At 31.2% G+C, this 26,933-nt stretch overlaps 1 protein-coding gene across 1 annotated transcript; it reads right to left on the reverse strand.

Moving 5' to 3' along the window:
* Nucleotides 1-374: 374 nt before the first annotated feature.
* LOC135193495 (uncharacterized) lies at nucleotides 375-25,761 on the reverse strand. Its single transcript, XM_064216211.1, has 3 exons — nucleotides 25,069-25,761; nucleotides 3,369-3,450; nucleotides 375-565 (listed from the first exon to the last, which is right to left on the reverse strand). Exons 1-3 carry the CDS (start codon nucleotides 25,759-25,761, stop codon nucleotides 375-377), a joined length of 966 nt encoding a protein of 321 aa, XP_064072281.1.
* Between the last annotated feature and the right edge of the window lie 1,172 nt (nucleotides 25,762-26,933).

A 26,933-nucleotide genomic window follows, 5' to 3' on the forward strand; every position in this document is an offset into this window, starting at 1 on the left:
AAAAAATTTGCCGACGGAAGATGTGAATGATTGACTGACATCAGTACAGACTACAGAAATGTCGAACGGTAGGATTGTCGAGAGGGGATTGATTAACGGCTTATCAAATACATACCCTATGCCGAGACCATCACGTTTTTAAAGTTAAATTGTAACTAGAAAAATAAAACTATGTATACCCTGTGTAATTCGGTAACCCGATGTCCTTGGGAAGATTTAGGCCATTTTTGGAATTCCTGACTGTATACCTTATTATACCTTCGTTATATTTATGAAGTCCAAACATGAATGTGGGTATAATTGCCTAAGTTTAAAAAAAAAAATCATTTAAAAATCGTATATATTATATTTTTTTCTCTTTGAAGGTCACGCGTTTAGTGGTCGTTCCTGCTCAAGGTTATTTCAAGAGGCACGGTGTAGAATGCAATTTCCTCTATAAAGGGTCTAAAGCCCTGTCCAAAATGTACACGTGATTGGAGTATTCGACCGTCCCTCTGAGGACATTTCATTTCTAGTTTAATTTTATTTTCGGCTCTTGGGTCCATAAAATTTGATTTAGCATTTTCTGTATGATATATTTTTATTAAAGGTAGCAAATAAATTTGGCATTTGCTTTAGTAAACTATTTTATGTAAATTTTTGATTGATCATACATTAGTCATAGCACAGAGGTATAGAGAATGAAGTACTCAGGATATTATATTTATAGTATGAGGAAACTTTAACTTTAGTTTTAGCTGATTTTTTATAATTTTATTTATGTTATTAATTACATGAAATATAGTTGAAAATAAAAAAATATATATAATATTTAATTTATATATTATAAATAATTATGTAATTTAGTGTCTGTTTTCGCCATTTAGAAATTAGGATGCTTAATATTAGCATAAACTCTAAAATAATTACACAAATTAATATTTTTGTAAGTAATTGAAAAATAATATATAATATAAAGATTAAGTGTTTGTTTGAACGCACTAATTAAGGAACTGGAACAAGCAGTCCGTTTTGCACATATATTTTTGGGTTATATATTCCATTTTAGTATTTAAGATATAGAATTATATACCATAAAGAATTTAAGTAGTATTGAATTATTGTTATTCGTATTGTGTTTTATCAAGAAAACAGTTCATGTTTTTTTAAATATTAAATAAATGTTATATAAAACATTACGAATACATAAATATCTGAAGTATATTATTAAATAAATATCATTACAATATAATTGATTAAAATATGTGACTCGTATTTGACAAATAATAGTTGCAGTATACCATAAATTTGTTTCATAAATGTCAACTGAAAAGGGGGATACGATAGACAAATTTGTCTATAGTCGATGTTCGACACCTACCGACCCCCAATGAAGGCAATCAACGGCCATTGACCCCTGTGGGAGTAATCAATATTTTGGCTTTTCATTTCAATTGACAGTCCATAACTTATGGGTCAGGCATGTTATTACTCCGTTTTGAATAATTTAGTTAAGTGCCAAGTGTCGGAACGAAATGTCTTTTACGGTAGCGTTTGGTGTTTCATTGCCCCCAATTGTTAGGTAAAGCATTCAATTAGATAATAATTTGATAAGTCTCGATAAATAAAATATTTTAGAAACAATTATTTTATGATGTGTTATTATATTTTTTTAATGTTTTTATCTATTCGTCTAATTACATTACAAGAAATGTCTTGTGATAGTCTGTTTTATTCCAAAAAAATAGAATCTCATAACATGTACACATAACGCGAAACGATGGCTCGTTGGCACACGTAACATCAATAAAAAACATTAATATTTACAATCTTGAATTAATGTAGAAAACTAAACAACGAAAGCAATTCAAATTATAAGGATTTGTTCCTGTATTTTAGCAGAGAGATCTTAAAAGATACGAATTTTATTATAAAAAGTACCAGGCGAGATTGTGTTTAGCCGTTATATTACCGAAACATACAAAAAAAAAAACTTATATCGTTTCATGTTGATTTATACATTTATATATTACAATTCGACATTATATACGCGTGTTTTTTTTGTACAGCTTTGGTACAGCCCTTATGCTAAAGGCGGTAATTAATACTGCTTTTAGCATAATGCGTGGACCAGACTCAGGTGTATTTTTATTTTCTATTTTATATTGATATAGCCACACCAAAATATAAAAATATTTAGAAAGTAAACGAGTAATATTTTTACAATACGGTAAAAATAATTGCTATATAGCTATTATGTAGTTTTATATTTCGTTTCCATTTAGTAGCGAAGCTACCATAGAGCAAAATGTGACTCCAAAGGTGAGGGCCTCTAAAAAATTATGACTATACAGCTACGCAGTGAACAGGTTCCCATAATCTCGAGTGCATAGGGCTCCGGAATAGGCTAAGTAGTTGTCTAAAGAACTAAATAGTACGGAAATATTTTTTCAACTGTGTATAGATAGCCAAATTCGAAATCATAAGGGTTAGCGAAAACTACTAAAAGGAGTCTCAGACTGTGACATTTAACCGTAAAGAGATTATAAACATAAACAAGGAATAAACCATAATGTTGTAAAAATGACATCAGCGCGGGCATGGGTTGAAAAAACAAATGAGCATAATTTCGAAAAAGGTACGGGTAATGTATGAATCAAACACATTAAAATATGACTCAGTTTATTAAACTCCATCGTTTTCCTTTATTTTTCTGTACGTCATTACTACTCAGAATTTGATCCTTATTAGCTACCAATGGATTCGATTCGATGCCAAAAAATATGAATTAAAAAAAAACAATGAAGTTTTTGTTTTCCAGTTTTAGTTATTATCTTATATATGTATGTACATAAACACCTAAAAGGAAGAGTAAAATAAAATTAGAAAGTCTTTGACAAATCACAGCAAGAAAAAGAACGATAAATATGTAGTGATTATTATTGTAGCAACGTATTGGGGCAGTGTGGTGGAATAAACTCTAAACCTTCTCAAGAGTAGAGAAGTCTTAAATATGATGCCACATAAAATAATATTAATTAAAGTTTAACTAATTAACTTAATTATGAAATAATTAATTACAATATTAATTTTATATATAATATTGAATAAATAGGTTCGATGTTCTATGTAAACGGGGAATGTTCCGAGGAATTGTTCGGATTAAACCCGGCTGCTGAATTTCATCTTCAGACATCTTGTCAAAATTTGAAATATCACCCGCACCACCTAGATGTCCGAAAATCCACAACAGCGCGATTTTTAAGACATTTTCTGCCTCGTACAACCACTCTGTGGAACCAGCTCTCGCTGGCTGTTTTTCCGAACCGATACGACTTGGGAACCTTCAAGACAAGAGCGTACTCCTTCCTAAAAGGCCGGCAACGCACCTGCAAGCCCCCCGGTGTTGCAGCTGTCCATGTGCCACCACCAGTCACTTTCCATCAGGTGAGCTTCCTGCTCGTTTGCCACCTATAACATAAAAAAAAAAGATTATAATAATTACATGTAATAATAATGTTATATAATTAATAATGACACATCCTATGACACAATACCGTGGTAGTTTAGGGTTGCTCGCTAACAAGTACTAGGTTCGTCCTGAAATGATTGTAATGTAAAAAAAATATTGCGGTCAAATGAGCCGTTTTTGCCTGGAACAAACAAACATAAATGACTTATGTTTTATATAAATATGATTAGCAAAGCTAAGCAAGGGTCACTAACATAGATCAATTTAACGTCTTAAGGGACAAAAATGTCATAATAACACAATTACTTCATATTATGAAGATATTACGTTATTAGAAGGGTGTTTCTTAATTATTCGACCACTTAAAGCTACCAGCGGCTTAAATGATTTAACTTAGCATTAATTATGACGAGTAAACCGGTGGCAGGGCTTTGTGCTTGTCTCAATGTGTACTGTGTACCACGCACACATCGATTATTGTACGAACAAACATGAAACAGTAATACTTTTTACTGCGGCGATCCGGTTCGGAGTTTAAGTGAGCCAGTAATACATACATACATACATGCACAAGGGAATTAATAATATTGTCCACTAAGTAGTTAACGATTTTACTATCTGTCACCTTTTGCACGGATATATATACGACATTTTTTGTCAATGAAAGTTTTACTTTTACGACCTCCGTGGTCGAGTAGTGTGTACACCGGTTTTCATGGGTACGCCACTCCGAGGTCCCGGGTTCGATTCCCAGCCGAGTCGATGTAGAAAGAGTTCATTAGTTTTCTATGATGTCTTGGGTCTGGGTGTTTATGGTACCGTCGTTACTTCTGGTTTTCCATAACACTAGTGCTTTAGCTACTTACATGGGGATCAGAGTAATGTATGTGATGTTGTCCAATATTTATTTATTAATTATTTATTATTTATATGGTTTTGTAAAACAAAATCCATAGTGAAATATTCAGAACTCAGAATTTGTAGACGTTTACGCTAACCACTAGACCAAGAATTCTTCAATGCGTTCGATGATAGCTTGTATAATTTACACAGGTCATGTAGACGTAATTTTATATTTTTATTACTAATTATTTGCCTCTGATTGCCCTTAATTTTTTTCATTCACACAGAGAAATATCTATTTTCTAATAAATTATTTTCCAATAAATTCTTTTCAGATTGTCGATTGCAAATTCTTATAACGATAACACAAAATACAATAGACAAAAGCAAGACAATTCAATAATCACCAATAAGGAATTATTCAGAGCTAACAACGTTTACACTTTTAATATTAGATTCAAATTGCCGTGACACACTTTTCCATGTCTCCGTAATAACGGTAATAGGCGTAATTACCAATACTTTGAAGCTATACGTATCTATTAGTTCGGTAATTTTCTTTGTTGGTCGAAAGCTGTTATATGCAATTCCATAAATAGAAAGTTATAGGCGATTTTCTACATCGATTCTCATTAAATTAACAGAATCAAACGCTTATTTGCAATGAGTCTCGCGGATTTATTTGAAGCCTAAGTTTTTGGGAAATATTGCAAAACTTTTTTTCAATCAAAAATAAAATTATTATGTCAACATTAAAATATAATTAACGTAGGTTTGATGTTTTGATTTTCATAGTGAGTGTACAACCCGCACAGTCGTACATAAGCTTACTTCAGGAACCAGTAAAACATTTCACTTTATACACTGATACTTTTTCTTCTTTTGATACTGATTCTTCACGTATACATTATTATTTTTTAACTGAATACACAAACATTTCTCGAACATTAGTATTTACAACAATACCAAACGTTAGCGCGATTTAATTTTGGTACAGTGACATCTATTATTTAAATAATAAAACATATTAGAAATGACTTTTAACTAAATACTTTTTGCATATCTCTGACGTTGTATTTAAAAACTTACACCTAATGACACAAATCGAACTATAGCGATTATACAGTGAGATAATATATAGTAATAATAGAATAATATTATATATAATTAAATAAAAACAGATAACTATTATGCTACAATTAGTTTTCAGAAACAACCTTAAAATAATTATTCTGTGGAGAAAAACAAATGTAACAGCTTGTTTATAAAATAAACACGAATATGAGTAGACAATTTGTAACGTTTAGCCTGAATGAAATAATTACACCACCCACCCGTTACTGTTATTCTATTTATTATTACCCGTTTTGGGTATTTTTTTCTTCAATTCTGTTTGTAATCGCTTTTGATAAAATATATAAAAAAAAAAAAAAATATGTGTGTGTGTGTGTTTTTGTGTGTATGTGTAATTCACACACGATAGAAATGAAGCTTAATAATTAATTAATATTTATTTTCGTTTGGCTCTTTGTCGTACGCATTGGCTGTTTAAACCACAATAGAATTTATAGAAAGCAAAATTATAATATGTCATTAAACTGTGGCTGTCTTGATGTACTGCGGTATTTTTAGGAATAACATTGGATTCCAAAATTCAATGGTGTCCTCATTTATCGTCTGTGACTGGAGGACTCAGCCCCGCAGCATACGGTTAGAAAAATTAGACAACTAACTAATATTGGTATCAATTGGCTCGTCCAGTATATTTTGGTTATTTTCAGAGTATTATGTCATATTACTTTTGGGAAACGCTGCAGATATTGAATCTGTTTTTATTTTACAAAAGAGAGGCAGTCCGGTCTATTTATAATCTTGGAGCTAGAGAATCCCTTCGGGATGTTTTTGACAAAGAATACTCTTTGTTGCGTCACAATATATTTACAACAATATTATGTATATTCACAGTAACATTGATCATTTTGATACAATCAGTGATAATCATTGTATGTGCACGAGACGGATAAGTTCATAACGCCAAGTTTCCGACTTCGCAAAGTCAATAAATCCTTCTTGGGGGAAAGGTATCCGTTTCTATAATTAAATTCCGCAGATATTTTTAACTTTGCCGATTCATAAATTCAAATCATTTGTAAAAAATATATTGGTAAAGAAGGCATATTATACAATAGAAGATTATATAGATGATAAAAAAGCGTGGAGCTATAATACATACTTGTTGACTTCCAGGCAGGATGTATTATATATGTACATAAGTATATAATTATATTTAACTAATATGACTTTGTAGTTTTAAATGTTGACAAAGAGTAACTACTGAAATTCTTGCCGGTTCCTCTCGGTAAAATCTGCATTCCGAACTTTATATAGTTTGTTAAATCACGATTCAAAAGTGCTTGTAAAAGCCTACTTGAATAAAGTATATTTTGATTTTGAATGGTTCTAAAGAAGTTTCACTTCACTAATTACCACAATAAGCGAAGACGCTGCGTAATATATAAACAAATATACACCATATCAACCTTATTGTTTTAAGTAAGCTACGAGTAGGAAGTTCTCCAGTAATAGCGTTATAAAAAAACATATTAACGTTGAATATTTTTAAAATATTTCTGAATACCGACGAAGTTCGAGTCGGGCGCGATAAAAAAAGGAAGAAATGAAAAAAAGTTAGTAAAACCAAGAATGTCATTGAAAACGTGAAATGATTCCATCCGCACAATGTTAGTAACATAATAACATTGGTAAGGAAGGAAAACTAAAGCGTCAAAATGGTATTTATGGGAAATGAGGTATAAAGTTTTTACTTTAAATATTTTTATATAAATATCTTCCTTGGTAATCTCTCCATCGATTAAAAAACTGTTAATATTATTTATTTAATAATTACTGAACATATTCATAAAGCGTTGCAAGATACACCTCTGCACTTGAATTAATGAGATGAGGAAGCACAAAATCATTGAAACCGGGCAACGAACGTTGGACCAATTAAAGATACGTCGGATATATAATTTAAATTTGTTTGTAATTAAAAACAATATCTGTCTGCGTTAATTATCGTCTCGTCGACCTCTTTTTTCATGATTTCTACCGAACATCTTTTTATCTCCCGGAAATGTATCCCATAAAGTATCAATAATAATTGCATCCAATGCTTAATGATTTATTTAATTTTTTTACGATATTTTATACAGTACCGATATTTGAGTATGCTTTTGAATTGAGTTTCATTTGGTAATTTCGCTGAATTTGTGTTACCGGTTTTATTGTTATACAAAATTTTTGAATAAAGTGCAATTCGTTGTTTTTGATAAAATTATTAAAATTTCTGGATATTTTAGATTATATAATAGTGTCATGATGTGTGATTCACCAAGTTTTGAGAGTTATTGGAATATGGTAACTATAACTTTTCTATTGAAAATATTGATTTAATTGATGCGGACTTATCGATGGTATTTTTTTAGCCTACGATCTAGCGGAACATCGTTTGATTTATCTGTAACATTCAAGTAATTATTCAGTCTAAATCAACTTTTAACGAAGTTAGCGTAATTACTTTACATTTATAAGAAGAAGTATGGATATATTATACAGTAAAACCTTTCCGGAGAAATTATGGAAATTTCATTGAAAATTATAATAAAGTGCGTCATGAAAGACGTGATGCTTAGATAATGGAGCGAACAAATGAACATGCGAAAAGTGCTTTAGTAAAACACATAATATTAAAATTTTGTATAGATAAATATAATTCAGAAGGAAAAACACTTTACAAGACCTTATTACTTGCTATGATTGAACTTGAATCCAATTTAAGAAAAAAAAAATGAAGAAGTATGCTATCGGGCTAAGTGCGTCCGCAAATATTGCCTTAACACACACTTTCCTTCGATATCAAATAAGTCTAGACACGACCAAAATGACAAGACATGTTCACGACTAAACAGTAAGATCCCTCTTACGGAGAAAGGTAAGGAGCAGGAGGGTGAAGAAGGTCAAAATAAAATTGTCTGTATCAGGCGACAAGGGTGCATTCAGATTAACGGGGAGATCGACAAAGAAATGCAATTAAATGTAAAATAGGGGCTGTTTCACACGATTGTTGACATGGTGTGACGAATGAGGAAGGGAAAGCGGCTGTCAATTGCGTTTCAGATTTTCGCTCCTTGCTCTAAAAAGAAGAAATTAACACGTGAAATATAAACTATAAAAGTTGTTTTTAAACAAAATTAATATATACTATGAGTAATAAAGATCTGAAATAGAAAAGGTGAATTTTAAGCGATAATCGCGGTATCGTATGGTGATAAACCTCTGAGCTTATTTTTATTAAAATTGAAGTAATGTTTGCCAACGTAGTGGAATAAATTAACGTGTTACAATTTATCTATAAATCTTGTTTGTGGGATAACTTGTTAAACAATACTGTAATTTTTGGAATGTCATAATGATACAAAGCGAGAAATCAATTTAAATAAACATATGTTTGATGAGTTTTATAAATAAGGCCGTATTTGTATATATAAACTTTTATTTTTAGTATAATTTTTCATTGAATGAAAATAATTTCTAGATAGTCAAATTTACGGCATATTTGTATAACTTTTCTAAATTTATATAAAATTATTTTAACACTATTATTTTATGTATGACGCTGTAATTTAGTATTATATTATTGTTTAATAAGAAACTGTCTACAAGTCGTGTGACTCAAAAATTTTAATAATCCCTTTTGTTTATTTTCAATGTTTTCAATTTTATATCCAATTGGATAATGTTTTAACCTTGATTTTCAGCTGCAACTATATGCACAACCGCATTTGGGACGATTTGCAACTGAAACTCGTTCAAGATGCTTAAACAAAGATACGAAATACTAGAAATGGTCAAAGTTAAACTTCTTTCACCTCGAAGAGAGAAAGGTTGAATTTGTGCGTACTTAATTTATTATAAAAAGTATATTATAACTGTTAGCGACTAGAACACATAAAATCTTTTGTAATAAGGAAGAGACATTATTTTTTGTAGTGCCAAACTGAAACAACTGTTACACCAATATACATAAAACTAATAAAAGCCCTAAGTACATAATCTTATTGTATTTGTAGCTACACTTAGCAGTTTCATGCTTAAAATAAAGAGTAGTATATTACACAATGGTAAACGGGTATAGGAATATTATTAAGTCCTTAAAATGGAGCATTGCTACTAAAAAAACAGACTTCAATGGCATGTTGCAAAAAACAATTATCGGATCATTACGAAAATAAAATAGGACCATTTCGTAATCTTCGCAAGCTTCTTACTGACAAAAAATAATTCTATATATGACGGAGTTATGTACGAACATACACAAATAATATAAACATCCACATTGACATCTCCTTTTTTGACGTCGGTTAAAAAGTGTATTTCAAATTATTCGCTGACACACTAAATGTAATTTTAATTCTCTGATATCAAGTCTCTTCCCACTTATCGTTAAAATAAAAGTTCACAAGACATACTCGTTGTAGTGACCTTGAAAGGCGTGACTATAATTACGTTCAATCAAAATGCTATATCCTGCTATTTCTCGACGATAGCAACCACAATACAAATAAAACAATACATCAGTAGGTTGACAGGTAGACAGGCTTGCTTTGCTCCACTGACCTTGGGGACTGAGATATTAATTAATTTGTGCTTTTAGTCACACTCAATAATATTAAGTATTGCTGCTTGGCGGTAGAATATATTATGAATTATTATTCATGAAGAGGTGGTTCCTGCTCAGACGCGCTGCAAGTTCAATTGAATAGAAGCTAAAAGGACTTTATTAACGGTGAATGTAATACTATTTTTTTAAAATAAATATCGATGTTGTTCTGAAATAAACCCATAAAAAACGAGATATAAAATCTGTAAGAATGAAGACTCAAAAAAGTAAAAGTACTCATCTAGAAAATTTACATTACGGTTGGTATCGTATCACTAGCGATTACCTATTCATAAAACGTAAAGTTAAAGCTCGAGGGAATCCAGTTAGCGGACCGACTGAGCCAAGGAGATTTATGCATTTTAAATTACACCTGAAACATTAATTCTCCCTTTAATAATCCGAAACGTCTACGACACGACAAACTTACGTTATTATTTAATAAAATAAAAAATTACATAATTTTGATTATTTAATTATAAGTTCTGTAGAAACAATCTCAATAATTTAAGTTATTTGGACATTGCAGCGTGACTAGTTACTCCTTATTACATCAGCTATCTGCCACTGAAAGTCCGGTCAAAATCGGTCAAGCCGTTCCAGAGATTAGCCGGAACAAACTGACAGACAGACAGATAAAAATTGTAAAAAATGTTATTTTGGTATATGTACTGTGTATACATATGCATTTAGTAAAACGCGGTTATTTTAGTATTACAAATAGACACTCCAATTTTGTTATATCTATAGATATATATATCTGTGTAAGAAATATTAATCGGCTGAAACAGTTAAAAATAATTTATACTATTATTATAAATACGAAAGTTACTATGTCTGTTACGCTTTGACGGCCAAACCACTGAACCTTGAAAGCTGGAAATTCAAGAAAGGACATTTTTATATCTAACACTCGACGCCCAAAGACTAAAACGCGAGCGAAACTAATTAGTTCAAATCTGTAAGAGTACCACTGAAGGTATGAACTCGAACTATTCGATCGTGTTTTATTTATTACGCCATTTGACTCTTTTGTATTTGTAATAAAATTCATCACGGAAGGTTCTATATATTATTTATTACTACTGTAAACATCAGATCAGTGTATACGATAGTTTTTGTCTCAAGATATAAAAAATATTGTTAAGAAATACTAAAAAACAAAGTGTATTTACAAAGTCTACTTGAACAACTTTAGGTATGAATTTTTTAATATGATATTAAAATGTTTTAGAGATGTACGTTTTTCTGTGTTTTATTTTTCTGCATAAACGCACAAATTATTATTATAATATGTGATATATTTTTTTATTTTTTGTAACAAAAAAAATTCGCAAGCAACGCGTAAAATAAGTTCTACTAAACTGCTTCTAATTGATAAAACTAAGTATATATGTTTTAAAATAATATTATTTTTCTTGTAAATATTTTTTTCAATACTTATACCGTATTTGCTATGTTTATATAGAATTTACATCAAGTATTTATGATGGCTGTTGTTCCCGAGAAATCGATGGAGTTATGACGAATATACTCGTATAATGTATTCGACATTAAACATTTTGACTGTCCCTTGAGAACTTTTTCATTTCCCGTGAAAGGAAGCGAATATTATGTTTGCTAAAAGCGGTACTCGAAATTTGTAATTTTTGCTGTATGATGCGAGTACTGAGATACAGTTGATAATAATACTTTCTTTTGTAATATAATATATTTGAAACGTTTTTCTATCATTTCATAAGGTAACGTAACAAAAATTTAAATACTTATTAGCTTTCATGAGGCAGAACTTATACCAAATCCTGGAAAAAAAAATGATGTAAAAGTAATATGCGATCAAATTTATTTGTCTGGGTAGAAGCCTGCTACGGAGAATGCCATTTTTAATGGGTTGATGTGCATTGATATTGACACAGTCAGGAACAATGACATAACTTTCTAAAACGCAACTTATTTAAGTAAAATATTTATTGCCTACGTTTATATCAACTGCAGATGTGCTCTAATCATTCACCGTCTTCTATCATGAGACGCTGAATGATTTATGGTGCGTCAGCAAGAGTGATGTTCCGTCCAACTGACCTTCGACATCGGTGCTTCCGTCAGGCAGCGTTAGTTTATTAGGATTATATTTTATTTTGGTTAGCAAATGTATGATATACTGTATGTAATTTATTATTGTGTAAATACATTATTTTTAATTTGTATATGACGTATGAAGTCCTATACTGTTCTTCCGATTAAATTGAAAAGTCGACACTTGCACTTTCACCTACACCTGGTTTCTAGCACAGTACCATCAAAGTACTATAAGCGCGTGTGAGTGGAAAAGAATAATTAATAAAATAAAGAATCATGCAATTTTATTTAATCAATTTATAGTCAGACTAGTAAATGGGCCATCGGATAAGCCCCTACTGCCCATACACATTGGCACCGTAAGATTATTATTAACGCTAATGCGCCACCTACCTTTGGAACTAAGATGTATCTTGAGCCTGTAGTACTTTCCTTTCAAACTGTATGAGTCAGGGCTTGCACAAATCCCTACCACAAAGTAATATACCCTAACAAACTTATAAATATATTGCAATAGTTTCTAAATGATGAAATGTTTTTATCTCCACTATAATCAGATATGGATTGATAAGCACTTACTTTAACTTTTTTAGTTTAAGGTTTTGTACTACTTTGGCAATTTCTCATTAAATGTGACCAACGTTTAGCTTTATCAGCCTCCTGGAAATAGTGATTGATGCGTCACAAGAGTGATGTTGCTTTCGTTCGACCTTTGATTTTAGTTTATTTGTCAGCGCCATACTCTATTAGATAATCTAACACATTCGGTTAGTATACTAAATATTTATTTCTATATATAATTTTAAGTTACCGAGAGTTATAGTCAAATTCCATTTTTTTAAATAAAGAATAGTAGCAATGTCCAATTTCAAGGAATTACTAATATTCCTATATATCCCTCCAAGTAAGCATACTGCAAGTATTGTTACTATCTTGACAAATTTATAGTGCATGTAATATTAGTTTCGTATTCAATCTAAAGTCAGTGTCATAAGGCATTGCTTCGGGAAAATTTACTAGATCATGTACTTATTATATTAGAATTACTAAACTTCTGAAATGTGTCGATTTAATGGAATCCTTTCGGTAAACTCATTTTTACTTCCCATATTTGGTGTTGCTAACTCAATTCTTTGTTTTGAATTTTTTTATAATTCAAATAATAAATTAATTAAATTTATTTTGATGTTTCAGTTAAATAATATGAATGAAATCAGCTTTTATTAACTAATTCTGTTGTTATATTGGTTTGGTTGTCATTTTGTATAGTTCCAGAACAATTAATTACCACCAAAGCATATTTGTTTAAATATTGTCGGAGTATTTATTATAATGGATTTCCTAATAATTAAGTGGCTTATATTAAATTAATTAATTATTCCGTATTAAGTGATGGTATTTGTTGTAGTGATTCTGGCCACACTCTTAACCTTTCTAAGTTTCAAGAAGTTTCGTACTCGTTTTTTTTTTAATTTTCTATCATCACTTTAGCATTGAATTCAAACTTCAATTCGAAATACCGTACAATACCTTTAAAAAATTGTGTCTTTTACTACTACAGACTTTTTTTACCGACCTAGTGAACGATGTTCTTAATTATTAAATATAAAATCGTATTTTCGTCAGTGGCCTAAATATTTATTTTCAATAAGATAAATTATTACGATTTAAAGAACATTTGTATTTTAAACGTTACTTTATCACAATCACCTACGTTGAGTCTAGCTGGATTATTAATTATAGATCTATTTAAACAACTGTATCTTTATTTAAAAACTAATAAATGATCTGAGTTGTATTAAGAATCAGTAAAGTCAGCATTCGTTTATTTGTATTTATGTATTAAATAAAATGTAGTTTCATATTGCACATTTATACTTAATATAGTTAAATCCAGATCAATTTATATCAAAGGCGATCACAAAATAAAAGCTATAACATATGCTTGTTGTAAATTATATTTAACTATATTTTTAGGCATATTTTGAATAAGAAACTAATGTATAGTTAGAGGGTAAATGCTTCATTAAATATTGAAGTATAATCACTTTTTTTTTTAAATAATATTGGCAATGTCTGCTATCAAATGTACTTTATAATGTTCCAACATTTTCTCTCTAGTTAAGCATAAAACTTGTGTTTATAAGAGGGTATGATAATAGTTCAAGCTGTCAATATTGAATCCTTGAAATTTCCATCCCTGTCTAGAAAATAATTCAACTAGATTCAAGAAAACCAGCGACAAACGTTAGATAGGTTAGACTTTTTAGTATGTAATTTAAAATTCAATATAATTATATTCTCGTTTCTTTAAAAATAATTATAGAAGAAAAGTTAAAGGTATATTTACACGGGGGAAGTGATTTCGCTTAGCAAAAAGGTGAGGGTACACAGATGCACCCCTTGTTCTGAGGGTGATATTACGGGAAGAAATATAAACGTGGATAAGACTACCATAGATAATATACAAGAGATCAAATTTGAAATTATTATTTTGATTTAATAACGCTATTAATTTCGATAATAAAAAAGCTTAGAAATAAAACTAATAGTCCGATCTTAATGATGTTTGCGAGGATTTTTTGCATTTCAGTTAAGATCCACGTTTCGTTCATTTGCTCAAATACGTTTTTAAGAAAATAATACATTAATATTGATTCGAGTTATGAATCCACACTAATATTACCGGCTGTTGGCCTGTAATGCGGCGAGAATGACAGTTTGATTCACTTAGCTCGCGTAACACAGTATAAACGTGCTATCAACTCTGAGGGTCGTTTTGTTAACGGGGTGGATTTTTTTTCGTCGCCCTTCAGAGGTTTCATATCGATTTCGTTAGACTTACGCAATATTAAAAAAAAAGTGGCATATTGTAAAAATTCTCAAAGTCATAGTCAAATATTGTCGTTACTTATTATTTGTCAATAATCTACTTACGGTTGGGAAACGAAAACTTTAGATTTGAGAAGAACCAAATGGACTAAAGTTTAACAGCGTGTCAATAAAAAATATAGATTTATTTAGTATATAGTATCTAAATTACTTATTACGATTTTTACTTGATATTTTAAATTGTATTGGTTAATAAAATTTTTACTATATAAAAATAAATAATAGTGTTTGTCTTTCAAAATACTAGAAACAAAGTTCTCTCGTTAGTGAAATTAAAAGACAGCAAGCGAGAATGAACAAAGTCCTATGATTTCAAGCGTAACTGTCTCTTTGTCTTAATAAACAATTTCATGTCAGAACAATCACAAGCTTAGAAACAAAGGATTGTTTTATGGGCGCTTTTTTCACCAATTAAAAAGGCTTTACTAGTACGTTAGGGTTGACAATACAATTATATTTTTCATTTTCTATAATTTAATATAAATATTATTTGGACTGTAAACTACTATAATCATCATATATGTGTCTAGGAATAATACGTATATCATCAGGATATTGAAATAAATATATATTGTGTTGAATTGTGACAGCCCTGACTACTCGCAACTTGTCTATAGTTAGAGCAGCAACACTGGAACGAGTCGCACCACACGCGGTTTTGCAATTTCGCCTGAACAGTCCGCGCTGTCCGCAGGCGACGATGCCTAACACTATTACATATGTTATTGCTATTGCTTACGTTTAGAATAGTATTTTATAAATATATATTTATTTATTTATTTATTTATACTTTATTGCACCCAAACTTAAAACTAAAAATTACAATATTGAAACAAAAAGTTGCATGAGGTGCAACAGGCGTTAATATATATTTTTAAGATAAAACATTTTATTTTTAATAATCTTTTAATTTAATTACGGACTGACATACGAAACAGGTCAATATATCTTTCACTTGTTTGTAGTCTCGATACACACACACCGACATACAGACAAACATAGACTCTATAAAAATGTTTTGTTTAAAACACTAGTATTACCTGTCTCGGCTCCGCCCAAGAAAAAATAATAAGTTAGTACGCTTTTAGCGCGACACGTTTTGTCCACGCCAACGTCTTAGTCAAATTAAGTGTACTGTTCAATTGTTTTACGAAGGTTTCCAAATTCCAAGACTCTACGTATTATGGCTCTGCGCTTATAATCAGCCAGGACGCGGTCTTTTAAATACAAATGTCATTAAATGACAATCAACAAAAATGGTAATTGAATAAGTAATACGTAATACTATCCCCAGTCATGCTGTCCGCAAGCACGGATCGTTGAAATCCGTCAGCCGTGAAATCCTTTGGCTTAAATCGCTTAAGCGCTCAACGCCTCATCACACCAGCGGTCGCTCAGCCTTTATTTGTAGCGCCTTTTTCCCAAATTCATTTAGATTTTCTTTCAATCCTATATACTCATTATTTAAATTGTTTCCTTTTGACTCTCATTCAACATAGTGGAATAAACATTTGGCATTTCAGATATTCGCTTATAAGGTTTTTAATCAAGGTGATTTATATAATTTTATTTCCGTTATTTAGTTAACATTTTTATGTCTTAGACTTCAAAGGTTGTCTGGAGATAATGCAGTCTTATAAATAAGATGGTCTGATGGCCTTGTTTTTTTCTTTTCCTTTTTTAAGTATTTATGTTTTGTTATTTCGATACTTTGTTTCTTGAATGTAGTTCTTTGTTGTTTTTTTTAATGAAAATATGTATCAATGGATTAATATTATAAGTATGTGCATGTGAGATTAAGACGCAAGAACAGATTTGATTGATTTGAATAGAGCTCATCTCAACATGATTGTCGTAAGAACCCATAATAAAAAAAACTTTAGCGGTAGCCGAGAACATCTTCTCTATCCTACTCTATGCACTGCTAAAAGATCACTTCAACAAGTTAAACTAATTAGCATGACGATGAGATTCTATTAAAATATTGTGATGATAAACATGTCACTTATATTGTATTCAATGTAATTCGATTTTTTTTTATAAATTAGTTGTCTATATAAAATAAGATATCAAATATACACGTATAATAAGCAAAGGAATAAAAATAATGTATTTTTTTTAAACTTATATAACCGTGTGAGTATTAAAAAACGGCAAGAAACTCAGCAGTTACCTTTTCCAACATTTAAAATACAAAGCTACGTTAGTTAAATACAATTATATAATAACATAATATATTCAGCCTGAAAGTCAACAAGTTTATACATCATATTTTCACTCACAAATGTAAACATTCACAATTTATTTTTTTAATAAAATGAATATTGTATAATAAAAATCATAAGGTGTGAAGTTGTCTATTTCGTGAAATTTAATTGGCGCTTTAACGAGCAACTTTATCGTGTAGTTTATATGTAACACTGTTCGCGCGATTCATTAAAAATCGCTGTCATAATCACTACATAGTATAAAACATCACTTCCCGCTGTCTGTCTGTCCCTTTGTATGCTTAGATCTTTAAAACTTCGAAACGGATTTTGATGCAGTTTTTTTAATGGATAGAGTGTTTCAAAAGGAAGGGTTATTCTGATAATTTACTAAAATTAACCTCTAGGTTTCTAATGTCGTTAATTGACATTTTTGCGCTTACATTGCAAACGCTGGCTGAACCCTACAAGATAGATCAAAATAATGTACTACAGTATTGTACATCTTAAAATGGTCTACGAAAAAGTCCACCTGTCCAGATGGTATATGTCTATATCTTAGGAATAACCCATAATAATCATGTTTTATCTTTTAATTTTATTAGATCAATATGGCCCTTTACAGCGTGTAATTTAAATGATTATTTTCGAAGATATTACAGATTTAAAATGCAGGCACAAAAAGCTATGAAAGTTGTATATAAATATATTCTTTAGTTGGTATCATCTCTATTTAGTATCAGCATTGCACCCGTGCGAAGTCGGGGCGGGTTATTTTTATATAACGCGCAAAAAGCAAAAAGTAATTACAATACAGATATATTGAGAAGGTAATATTGCAGACTTCGCAATGATAAGAATAAAAATAACGTTAAGTAAATTGCAGACAAAACAAAGCTAGCAAATTTTTCTCAGTAATTTATTTCACAATGTTTAATCTTAACAAGAAGTATGCACAACTTACTATGTTGGACGAGATGATTAAAAGTATGCGCCTTTTAATACACGTCATGAAACTATTTTAGCTCTAGCGAGTGCATACAGGAAACTCATTAAGTAATTAAAGAGTTAAGAAATTTGAGAGTTCACCAACTCACATTGCAAGCATTACGGGCACTTAGCAATTTCGCTAAGAAAAATTAAGTTTTAGGATGTATTTAATTGTCTACCGCTAAAATGACTTATATATTATCTACGGTAAAAATGTATAAACAAATAAATAATATGAAAAATAAATGAAAATGTGCGACCTTAAGTTTGTTAATTGTATATAAATGTTATAATTTCACAAAACCTTCGTGTGTTTGTCACAAATTTTTTCTCTTACAAATCCGAATTTACAGTCTTACTATGCTATTTTTTTGAGATGTGATTACTAATTTGTCAGTTTTTTGTTAAATGAAATATATAAGCTGTTCAACATTCTTGTAGACTTCGCTATATAAGTCTGTTCAGAAATCTCATCATGATGCATTCAACATAAATAATGAAATACTTTTATTAGCTCAATTAAGTCCTAATACTTTGTTATTAGTTTCTTTAATCGTTAATCGTTTTGTTGTGAATAATTTAAATGAATAAATCCATGCATGAATAAATTTCATACGAAATAGCATGGTATGAAGGATATCTCAAACAATGTCAGGGTCAGTAAACCGCATTCTCCCCGGACTGACAAGCGACAGATGCAACGCACCCTATCAAGTGCGGTCATCATACATATATAAAGTTGTGATTTACGACACAATCTATGTACATGAACGATGGCAATATTGATCCGTTTCCAATTCATGGTGGCGACCAAATTAATTAACATGCTATTCAAATGGTATGATTAAGATAATGTGTTATTTGCAGATAATTCGTTTATGAAAAAAGAGCTTCTTAAATCTTTTTAATATATCTCCTCGGAACTGTTTCCTTTGTATACAAACAAATAGCAATATATTTTCAAATATGAAAGTTATACACGTTTATGACAGTTATAGACATTTAAAACACGTATATTCCTTTTCAACTTATAGGAGAGCGAGTTATTTGTTTTTCACAAACTAATTAAAATTTTAATCATTCTCTTGACCTTATTACATGGAATTAGGGTCGACGCAATGTGTAAACTGCACGAAAAGGCTTTGGCAGACTTTTACAGACGGCCGCCTTCCTGAGCCAACCCTCCTTGGGAATGCTTTTGCTGGTGATCCCCGCCGACATACGTTATGTTCCAGCCAATATAAGGGGTGGTTAAGGCACTTTCTTGCTCGATTCACGGATGCGTTTAACGGAATTTTCTTTTATCACACGAATTGAAATGATGTGGTCTTCTGTGCATTTATTGCATAATATATTAAATAAGTAACTTCATTAAATTTAATATATCAATTAAAGATCTGTTCTATTATTCGGAATACAGACTACAGAAATAAGCTTTTAGCAATTAGGATGCCAACAGGATATAATGAACACATTCTACGATTAAATTTTATATAAAAAATGCTAAGATAATCTTTGCTCTAAATCTAAAATTTGACTTTTTTGCATTTAAAGATTACAAAGTATTACTTAATAAAAACTAATCAATTTTAATTTTAAATAATAAAACTACTTAGCTATTGTAATAATAAATTTAAAAAATTAAAGCTCATGTCACAAAAACATTTATAAATAAGCCATAATACTCAATAAAACATTATATTAAAGATAAAAAAGCGTGAACTTAGTATTTATGAATTTCTAGGCAGGCTATATAAAAAAAAAAGTTCTTTATTGACAAAGTCTGCAATTCAAATGGTGGAAAAGAGTAACTACAGAGTTTCTTGTCGGTTCTTCTCGGTAGACAGTAGAAACTACTTTTCGGTGGTAGTTTTACAATTAATTCAACACTGGGACAAAATCATATTTAATAGTCATTCGAAAATGCTTTTATGAGCCTACTTGAACATGTGTTTATAAGAAAATTAAAAACAAAACTTAAAAAGAACTCATAATGTGATTCTTAATTTTGTGCTCAGGTAAAAATATTATATTATATTAATATACATTCTATTCATGTTTAAAAGCTCTCTATATATTTTAATGCCCAGTCATTTAGTGCTTGCAGTAGTTTTTCCATTTCAAAACTTGGGAGGTCGTTATAATTCTGCCAGAAAGGATATTTCAATTGGCGTGCTATTTGAATAAGTTACCCTCTTCCTTGATGGAGCGATGATTGATTTCTGTTTGCATTGAGGGTAGATCGCAATTTAATATCTTATTGTTAATAGACTCGTGTTGGCTCCGAGTTTCTCAGTTGTTAATTATTGTAAACGCCTCGGCTATTGTTTTGTTTGTACTTGTATTATACAGAACTCAAGTCAAATAATTGTGCTGATATGAATTTTCGAGTACAATATTATTATTTTGAATGTAAGAGGTTAGACAATGAAATTGTTAATTTTGACGTTATTTGAAGGAGATATAATATTTCTGCAGCATATTTATTCTGCTGTAACCTTTCATTGGTAATGTTTTACGTGGTATGCATTTTAAGACTAATATTATTTGTGAAATTATACATTGCTAATATTTCAGTAGCCTATACCTTGATCCACCATATGATTGATGAAGTAATGATACTACTATTCTTATATAACGTCTTTTTAAAATTTAAAATAAATTTATTATCTTAAGTCCTTAATTTGGATACAAAGATCACAAATGCACGAATCTAGAGTTCATTTGACTAAAATATAATGCGGATCATTCAAATAGAATACTTACATTTTACACTATACATATATTGTCAGTACAAAATTTTCAATTTGTTCAAGTAGTAGCTATGTCATAAGTCAGAAGTAACCACAGAAGGGGTTTATATTGTCTTTTGATACACACCACCGTGACGATTAAAATCAAGTTAAAGGAAACATGCTCATAGCCTTCGCGGGTGAATAGATCTATACGGGTGTGTTTCTTCGTTATGGGCGAAAGAGCTATCTTCAAAAATTTAAAAGTGTTACTTATAGGAAGAAATCCATTTTAATATTTTAATATAAATTGTTTTATTTTGTAGTATAAGTTAGCGAATGGGCTAATGGGCCACCTGATGGCCACCGTCGCCCGTATACATTAGCTCAGTAACAAATATTAAACATTCCTTACATTGCAAATCTGCCATCAACCTTGGAAGCTAAGATGTTATGTCCCTAATGGCAGTAGTTACACTTGCTCACTCACTCTTCACACCGGAAAACAACAATACTTAGCTATTGTTGTTTGGCGGTAGAATAATGATTGTACCTATCCAGAAGGGCTTGCCCGACCACCGAGTAAAGTTGTTTTTATTTAATTCATCGTTAATAAGGTTTTAAAGCATATTAAATTTTATATAGTGTAATAGATAAAATATAATTATTGTAAATGATAACATTATATCTATAAACTTAAACGTTAGTCCGTGTGTATTATTCGCAAAGAAATAATCACATTAGTGTAATTGCGATGCAAGGCGGAAAGTTTGTCCATTAGAGCATTATTGATGGGTTTTAAATTGCATCGGTCCCGCCGGGACATCCCTATCATTTGACATCGGGGGTGACGCGGCGCATATTTTTGATTTCTATAACTATTGGTTCATGCTTTTTAATATCTTACCGTCTTTTGCACAATTATCTCAAATCAAATTTCAGGTGAAAACATTTCGAAAGTGCTTGTAATTTTTGTGTCTGTTTAAAATGTAAAACATTATTGTTTTTTTTATGGATTTTCACTTGATATAAGTTCAGACATTAATTATGTGTATTGCGTTTGTTTGTTAATTTTTCACGATTAAATAACTAAACTGATTTGATTAAATTTTGTTTAGTAACTTTAATCTTATATCTTACGCTTTATTAAAATAATCAACCCATATTAAAAGGTTGATTAAAGTAAGAAAATTTGAACCAATTCTGCGTGCATATAGTCGCAGATACATTAATAGTGTCATATAAATGTCTTATATGTTTCGTGTACTTAATACTTTTTTGAGTGAGCCAGTGTAATCACAGGCACAAGGGACATAACATCTTAGTTCCCAAGGTTGGTGGCGCATAGGTGATGTAAGGAATGGTTAATATTTCTTACAGCGCCTTTGTCTATGGGCGGTGGTGACCACTTACCATCAGGTGGCCCATATGCTCGTCAGCCAATCAACGCCATAAAAAAAAAAAAAAATTACAAATAGTCGCTCGTAATTGTGTGTGATATTTAGTAATTAATAAAATAATTTATGTATTTAACTTTTTCTTCTGATTGACATTACCGTTTTGTTAATACATATCACTGATAAAAAGTTTTTACTTGTTAGGGATTTGTGCTTGCCCCCTGATACCACCTACTTGTCAGTTATTCTAACAACATTTGTTTTTATTTTGTTGTTATTTTTTACACATCACTTTAAAAAAATTAAGACAAAAATATCCCCACTGAGTTTCTTTTGCCGACTCTTCTCATGTCCGAAGTGTTTATTTCCGTACCGGTGGTAGCTTTTTGCCAAACGCTTCCCTATTGAATAAAGATTTTTACTTTGACTTGACATTCTAGTTCCAATGATTTGCAATATATTGACGCGATACGGACGGCTTAAACTGATCTATTTACCGACTGAACTCTGACATTTGATATTAAATTGTTATTTTAAAAAAATTAAATAATTCATTAGTTTTGACATACAATTTCGATTGTCGCCTTAAGGCCGAGCAGCGAATTACCATTTCAAGCTCACCCCGGGGTATCCTCTAATCTACCGCTAAACATCAATACTTCATATTGCTATTTCCGATTAAAAGAGTGAGTAAGTAAATTATATAAGAGGAACAAGAGATATATTTATAATAAAATTAATATAAGCAAAAAGAAAATTAAATGAGAGATGGTGAATATATTAACTAAGATCAATGGTTGTTGCTTGTGCGGGCGAAGGAAAACCCACCATATTTTTTTCCTACCATTGTTAATTTATATCAGTGCAACTGTAAGAGCATTAAGCAGGTTTCCTGTTTCTACTTGCGGCCGTGTCATCGTATTTGAAACGGTGCCAGGCCTGCAATCAAGGCTATGTAGGCCAAGAGGCTGCGTCGGCCGTGGATGTATTGTGTTACGTAAATAAATCATTATTTACGAATGTAACGCTACATTCGTCACGTTTTAATGATATTAAATATATATTTTTTAATTTATTTTATATTTATATATTATTATTTAGTTTTGAGGAATCCTGCATGTAAAATAATGGAGAAAGATATGTAAATTAAATTAAAAAAAGAATTACCAAATTAATCAATAAAAAATGTTCCTGATCCCGCGGACAATGTTTGAAGGTTAGACTGATAAGCCTTTCTGATATATATTAGGTAGTTTATTCCATAGTCTAACAGCTTGAATGAAGAACTTCTTTCGGAAACATTAAGTAGAAGCGTATCGTTCAAACATAACTTACGGTCGTGTTAGTCAAATACGAATTTTAATGATGTCTTAAAATTCTTCCGTTGAATTGAAAACTATTTAAGTTTAGCTGAATGATAGACGTCAGCGTAATCAATAATTGGATATACAAGAGCTTGAAACAGTTAATTTTTTGTTTCTAATAGAATGGAATATCATTATATAAAACGTTTCAGTGAAAACTGACGAAGCTGAACGAATGAAACGAATTAGTAAAGTTTTCACTCCAAATCAATATGGCATAAATATGCAATACAAGATCTATGGACGTGAAATATCTAATTAAAAAAGTAACAAAAAATATTAATTGATTTCATTATTCTTAACTATGAAAGAGGACTAATAATTGCCTGCACGATAGTCGTTAAAGTTTCAATAAAGCTTCATTATTATCGTGCAGTTATTATGCATAAAATGTCTTCTTTCGGTGTAATAGTGAAATGGTTAAAGCACCATTAAAAAAATAAATTATGGTGAAAACTTCAGATGATTAGCTATATTAACGCTTCAATAAGATAAGATTTAAAGCATCACAGTGATCATAAAATTAAAACGTTACTTTTTGAAGAACAGTAACCGTGACCAGACTGCAATATTATTAGAGTAAATAGGAATTTTAGAGTAAGACTGAAATTTAAGGAATGTATGTTGAGTTAAATTTATTTGTTACAATAATTCTTCAATAGTTATTTGCAAGAATGTTTGAAAAAAGTTTCAAAAACTTAATCGATTCAAAATATAAAGACTGACATGAAATGCTCGATGTAGGTTTGTTTCTAAACTATATAATTTTTTCATTTATTATATATAATTGATTCTCCTCGGAGTGATGCTTCAAAGGTAACTTGGTGGCAGGGCTTTGTGCAAGCCCGTCTGGCTTAGTACCAGCCACTCATTACATATTCTACCCCCAAACACCCATACTTAGTATTATTATGTTCCGGTTTAAAGGGGAGTGAGCCAGTGTAACTGCATAACATAACAATAATGTAATGTGGGGAATGCTTATTATTTCTTACAGCGTCAATGTCTATGGGCGGTGGTGACCACTTACCATCAGGTGGCCCATTTGCCCGTCCGCCTATCCCATAAAAAGATATAAGGATTCCAAAAAGTCTAACGATATAATATTGTGTAAACATCATCATCATCCTCCTGCCCTTATCCCAATTTTACTTGGGGTCGGCGCAGCATGACTTCTTCTTCCATACTTCTCTGTCGGACGTCATCTCACAAGTAACATTCATTCTAACCATATCGTCTTTCACACAATCCATCCATCGTTTCTTGGGTCGTCCCCTACCTCTATATCCATCCACATCCATTCTCAAAACCTTTCTCACAACATGGTCCTCATTCCTCCGCATAACATGCCCATACCAAGACAGCCGGTTTCCAGATAGCTTCTCGGTTACCGGTGCCACTTTCAAACTTCCTCTTATGTACTCATTCCTTACTCTATCCATTCGCGTAATACCACACATTCCACTCAACATTCTCATCTCCTCCATATGCAATTGTCTTTCAGTCATCTCTTTTATAGCCCAACACTCTGATCCATCCATATAGAACAGCAGTTCTGACCATGGTCTTATAGATCTTCCCCTTAAGCTTAAGGGGAATATGGGGTCACAAATTGTTCCCGTAACCTGCCGCCATTTCATCCACCCTGTGTTAATCCTGTGCTTCACCCTTCGATCTATTTTGCCATCGCCTTGAATGAGTGAACCGAGACACCGGAAGTCGGAGCAGACTGGAAGGGCCACGCCATCAAGCGCTATGGCTTCAGGACCGGAGAGACCGCCGAAATCGCAGAACATGTATTCAGTCTTCGTTCTACCGATTTTCAAGTCAACATTTTCCAGTTTCTGTTGCCAATATTCCAATCTGCTCTGGATCTCAGGTCCATCTTCACTAACCAGTGCAATATCGTCGGCAAAAAGCATGCACCAGGGTGCCTCTTCCTGTATGTCCTCCGTTAGAGCGTCTATAATTAGCAGGAAGAGGTAAGGACTTAGAGCCGACCCTTGGTGCATCCCTACAGCCACACTGAACTGGTCGGTGTTGCCGGCAGGCGATCGGACGTAGGTACAGGAGCCCCTGTACATAGCACGGACTAACTCCACATACTTCCCAGGCAATCGTTTCTCTTTCAATGCCCACCATAACTATTCACGAGGCACCCTATCATAGGCTTTCTTGAGATCAATGAACACCATGTGTAAGTTCTTGTGAGCACGTCTGTACTTCTCGCACAATTGGCGGAGTGCAAAAATAGCGTCCATTGTCCCTCGACCTGACATAAACCCAAACTGATTTTGGGTAATTTCAATCTCTTCTCGCAATCTTCTCTCTATTACCTTCTCCCATACTTTCATAGTATGTGACATATCAGTTTGATAACAGTAGTTGCAAATTAAACAAAGAAATTTCATTAGAATATTCGTTTAAATTTAATTTTACAGAACATTGTTTTAATAGCAATTTAGCTCTGTTAACTGTTTTCATAATGAAACTGAACTTTCTGAAATTTCTGAACTGAATATTAAAAATTTTCCACAAAAATAATGGGGTATTCGTTTTTTTTATATCGTAAAATATTTTATTATAAAAATATAAAATATTGTACTGCATAAAACCGTTTCACGCGTTATACTTCACTCACACACACGCAACACAACTTTACAATAGTTTACAAGCGAAGTACTTCTTAAATGGAACGCAGTTTAATTACACCATAACGGTATAATACGCTAAAAAGAGAATTATTTAAAAAATTGCCAAGTTAAAGTAATACAAAGCAATGTTAGCAAAGTATGAAACAAAGCCTTTCAGGTCAAAAATGAAAGTTCTTGATTTATTCGATGATATCGCAACTTATACGGAAATATATTAAAACATTCCTGCTAGGTATTCTCACAGTAAAAGACTTTTTTGCCCGATATTTGTCAGTAAACCTGTCTCGCTGATCAAACAACATATCCGATGGAATATTTGCTTGTCACTAGATATTTTTACGCCGGTCTAAGTCATAAACATGTCGAAACAAAACACACATATTTTTAAAGCTTTTTATTATGATGTTTAATAATATTCTCAATAGAAAATAAAAGGAATTTTAATTAAAAAAACCAAGAAACATTAAGTAAAGTTTAATTATAAATAAATAAATATAAGTTATGTAATATTAAGAAATCTGAATAGAAGAAATATTTTTGATTGAACAAAAATATAGATTTTACAATAAAATTGGCAATTCGATTTGGTGCTATATTTACGC

The sequence above is a fragment of the Vanessa tameamea genome, chromosome 2 (genome assembly GCF_037043105.1).
Source record: "Vanessa tameamea isolate UH-Manoa-2023 chromosome 2, ilVanTame1 primary haplotype, whole genome shotgun sequence".
Classification (NCBI taxonomy): domain Eukaryota; kingdom Metazoa; phylum Arthropoda; class Insecta; order Lepidoptera; family Nymphalidae; genus Vanessa; species Vanessa tameamea.

Coding starts and splice junctions, on each gene's coding strand:
- LOC135193495 (XM_064216211.1), bottom strand. CDS start 25,761: ATGTACAGGGGCTCCTGTACCTACGTCCGATCGCCTGCCGGCAACACC. Junction 3,451..25,068: donor GAAGTTTGAAAGTGGCACCG/GTAACCGAGAAG, acceptor TTTATGTTATAG/GTGGCAAACGAGCAGGAAGC. Junction 566..3,368: donor CAACACCGGGGGGCTTGCAG/GTGCGTTGCCGG, acceptor TATATCATACAG/AAAATGCTAAATCAAATTTT.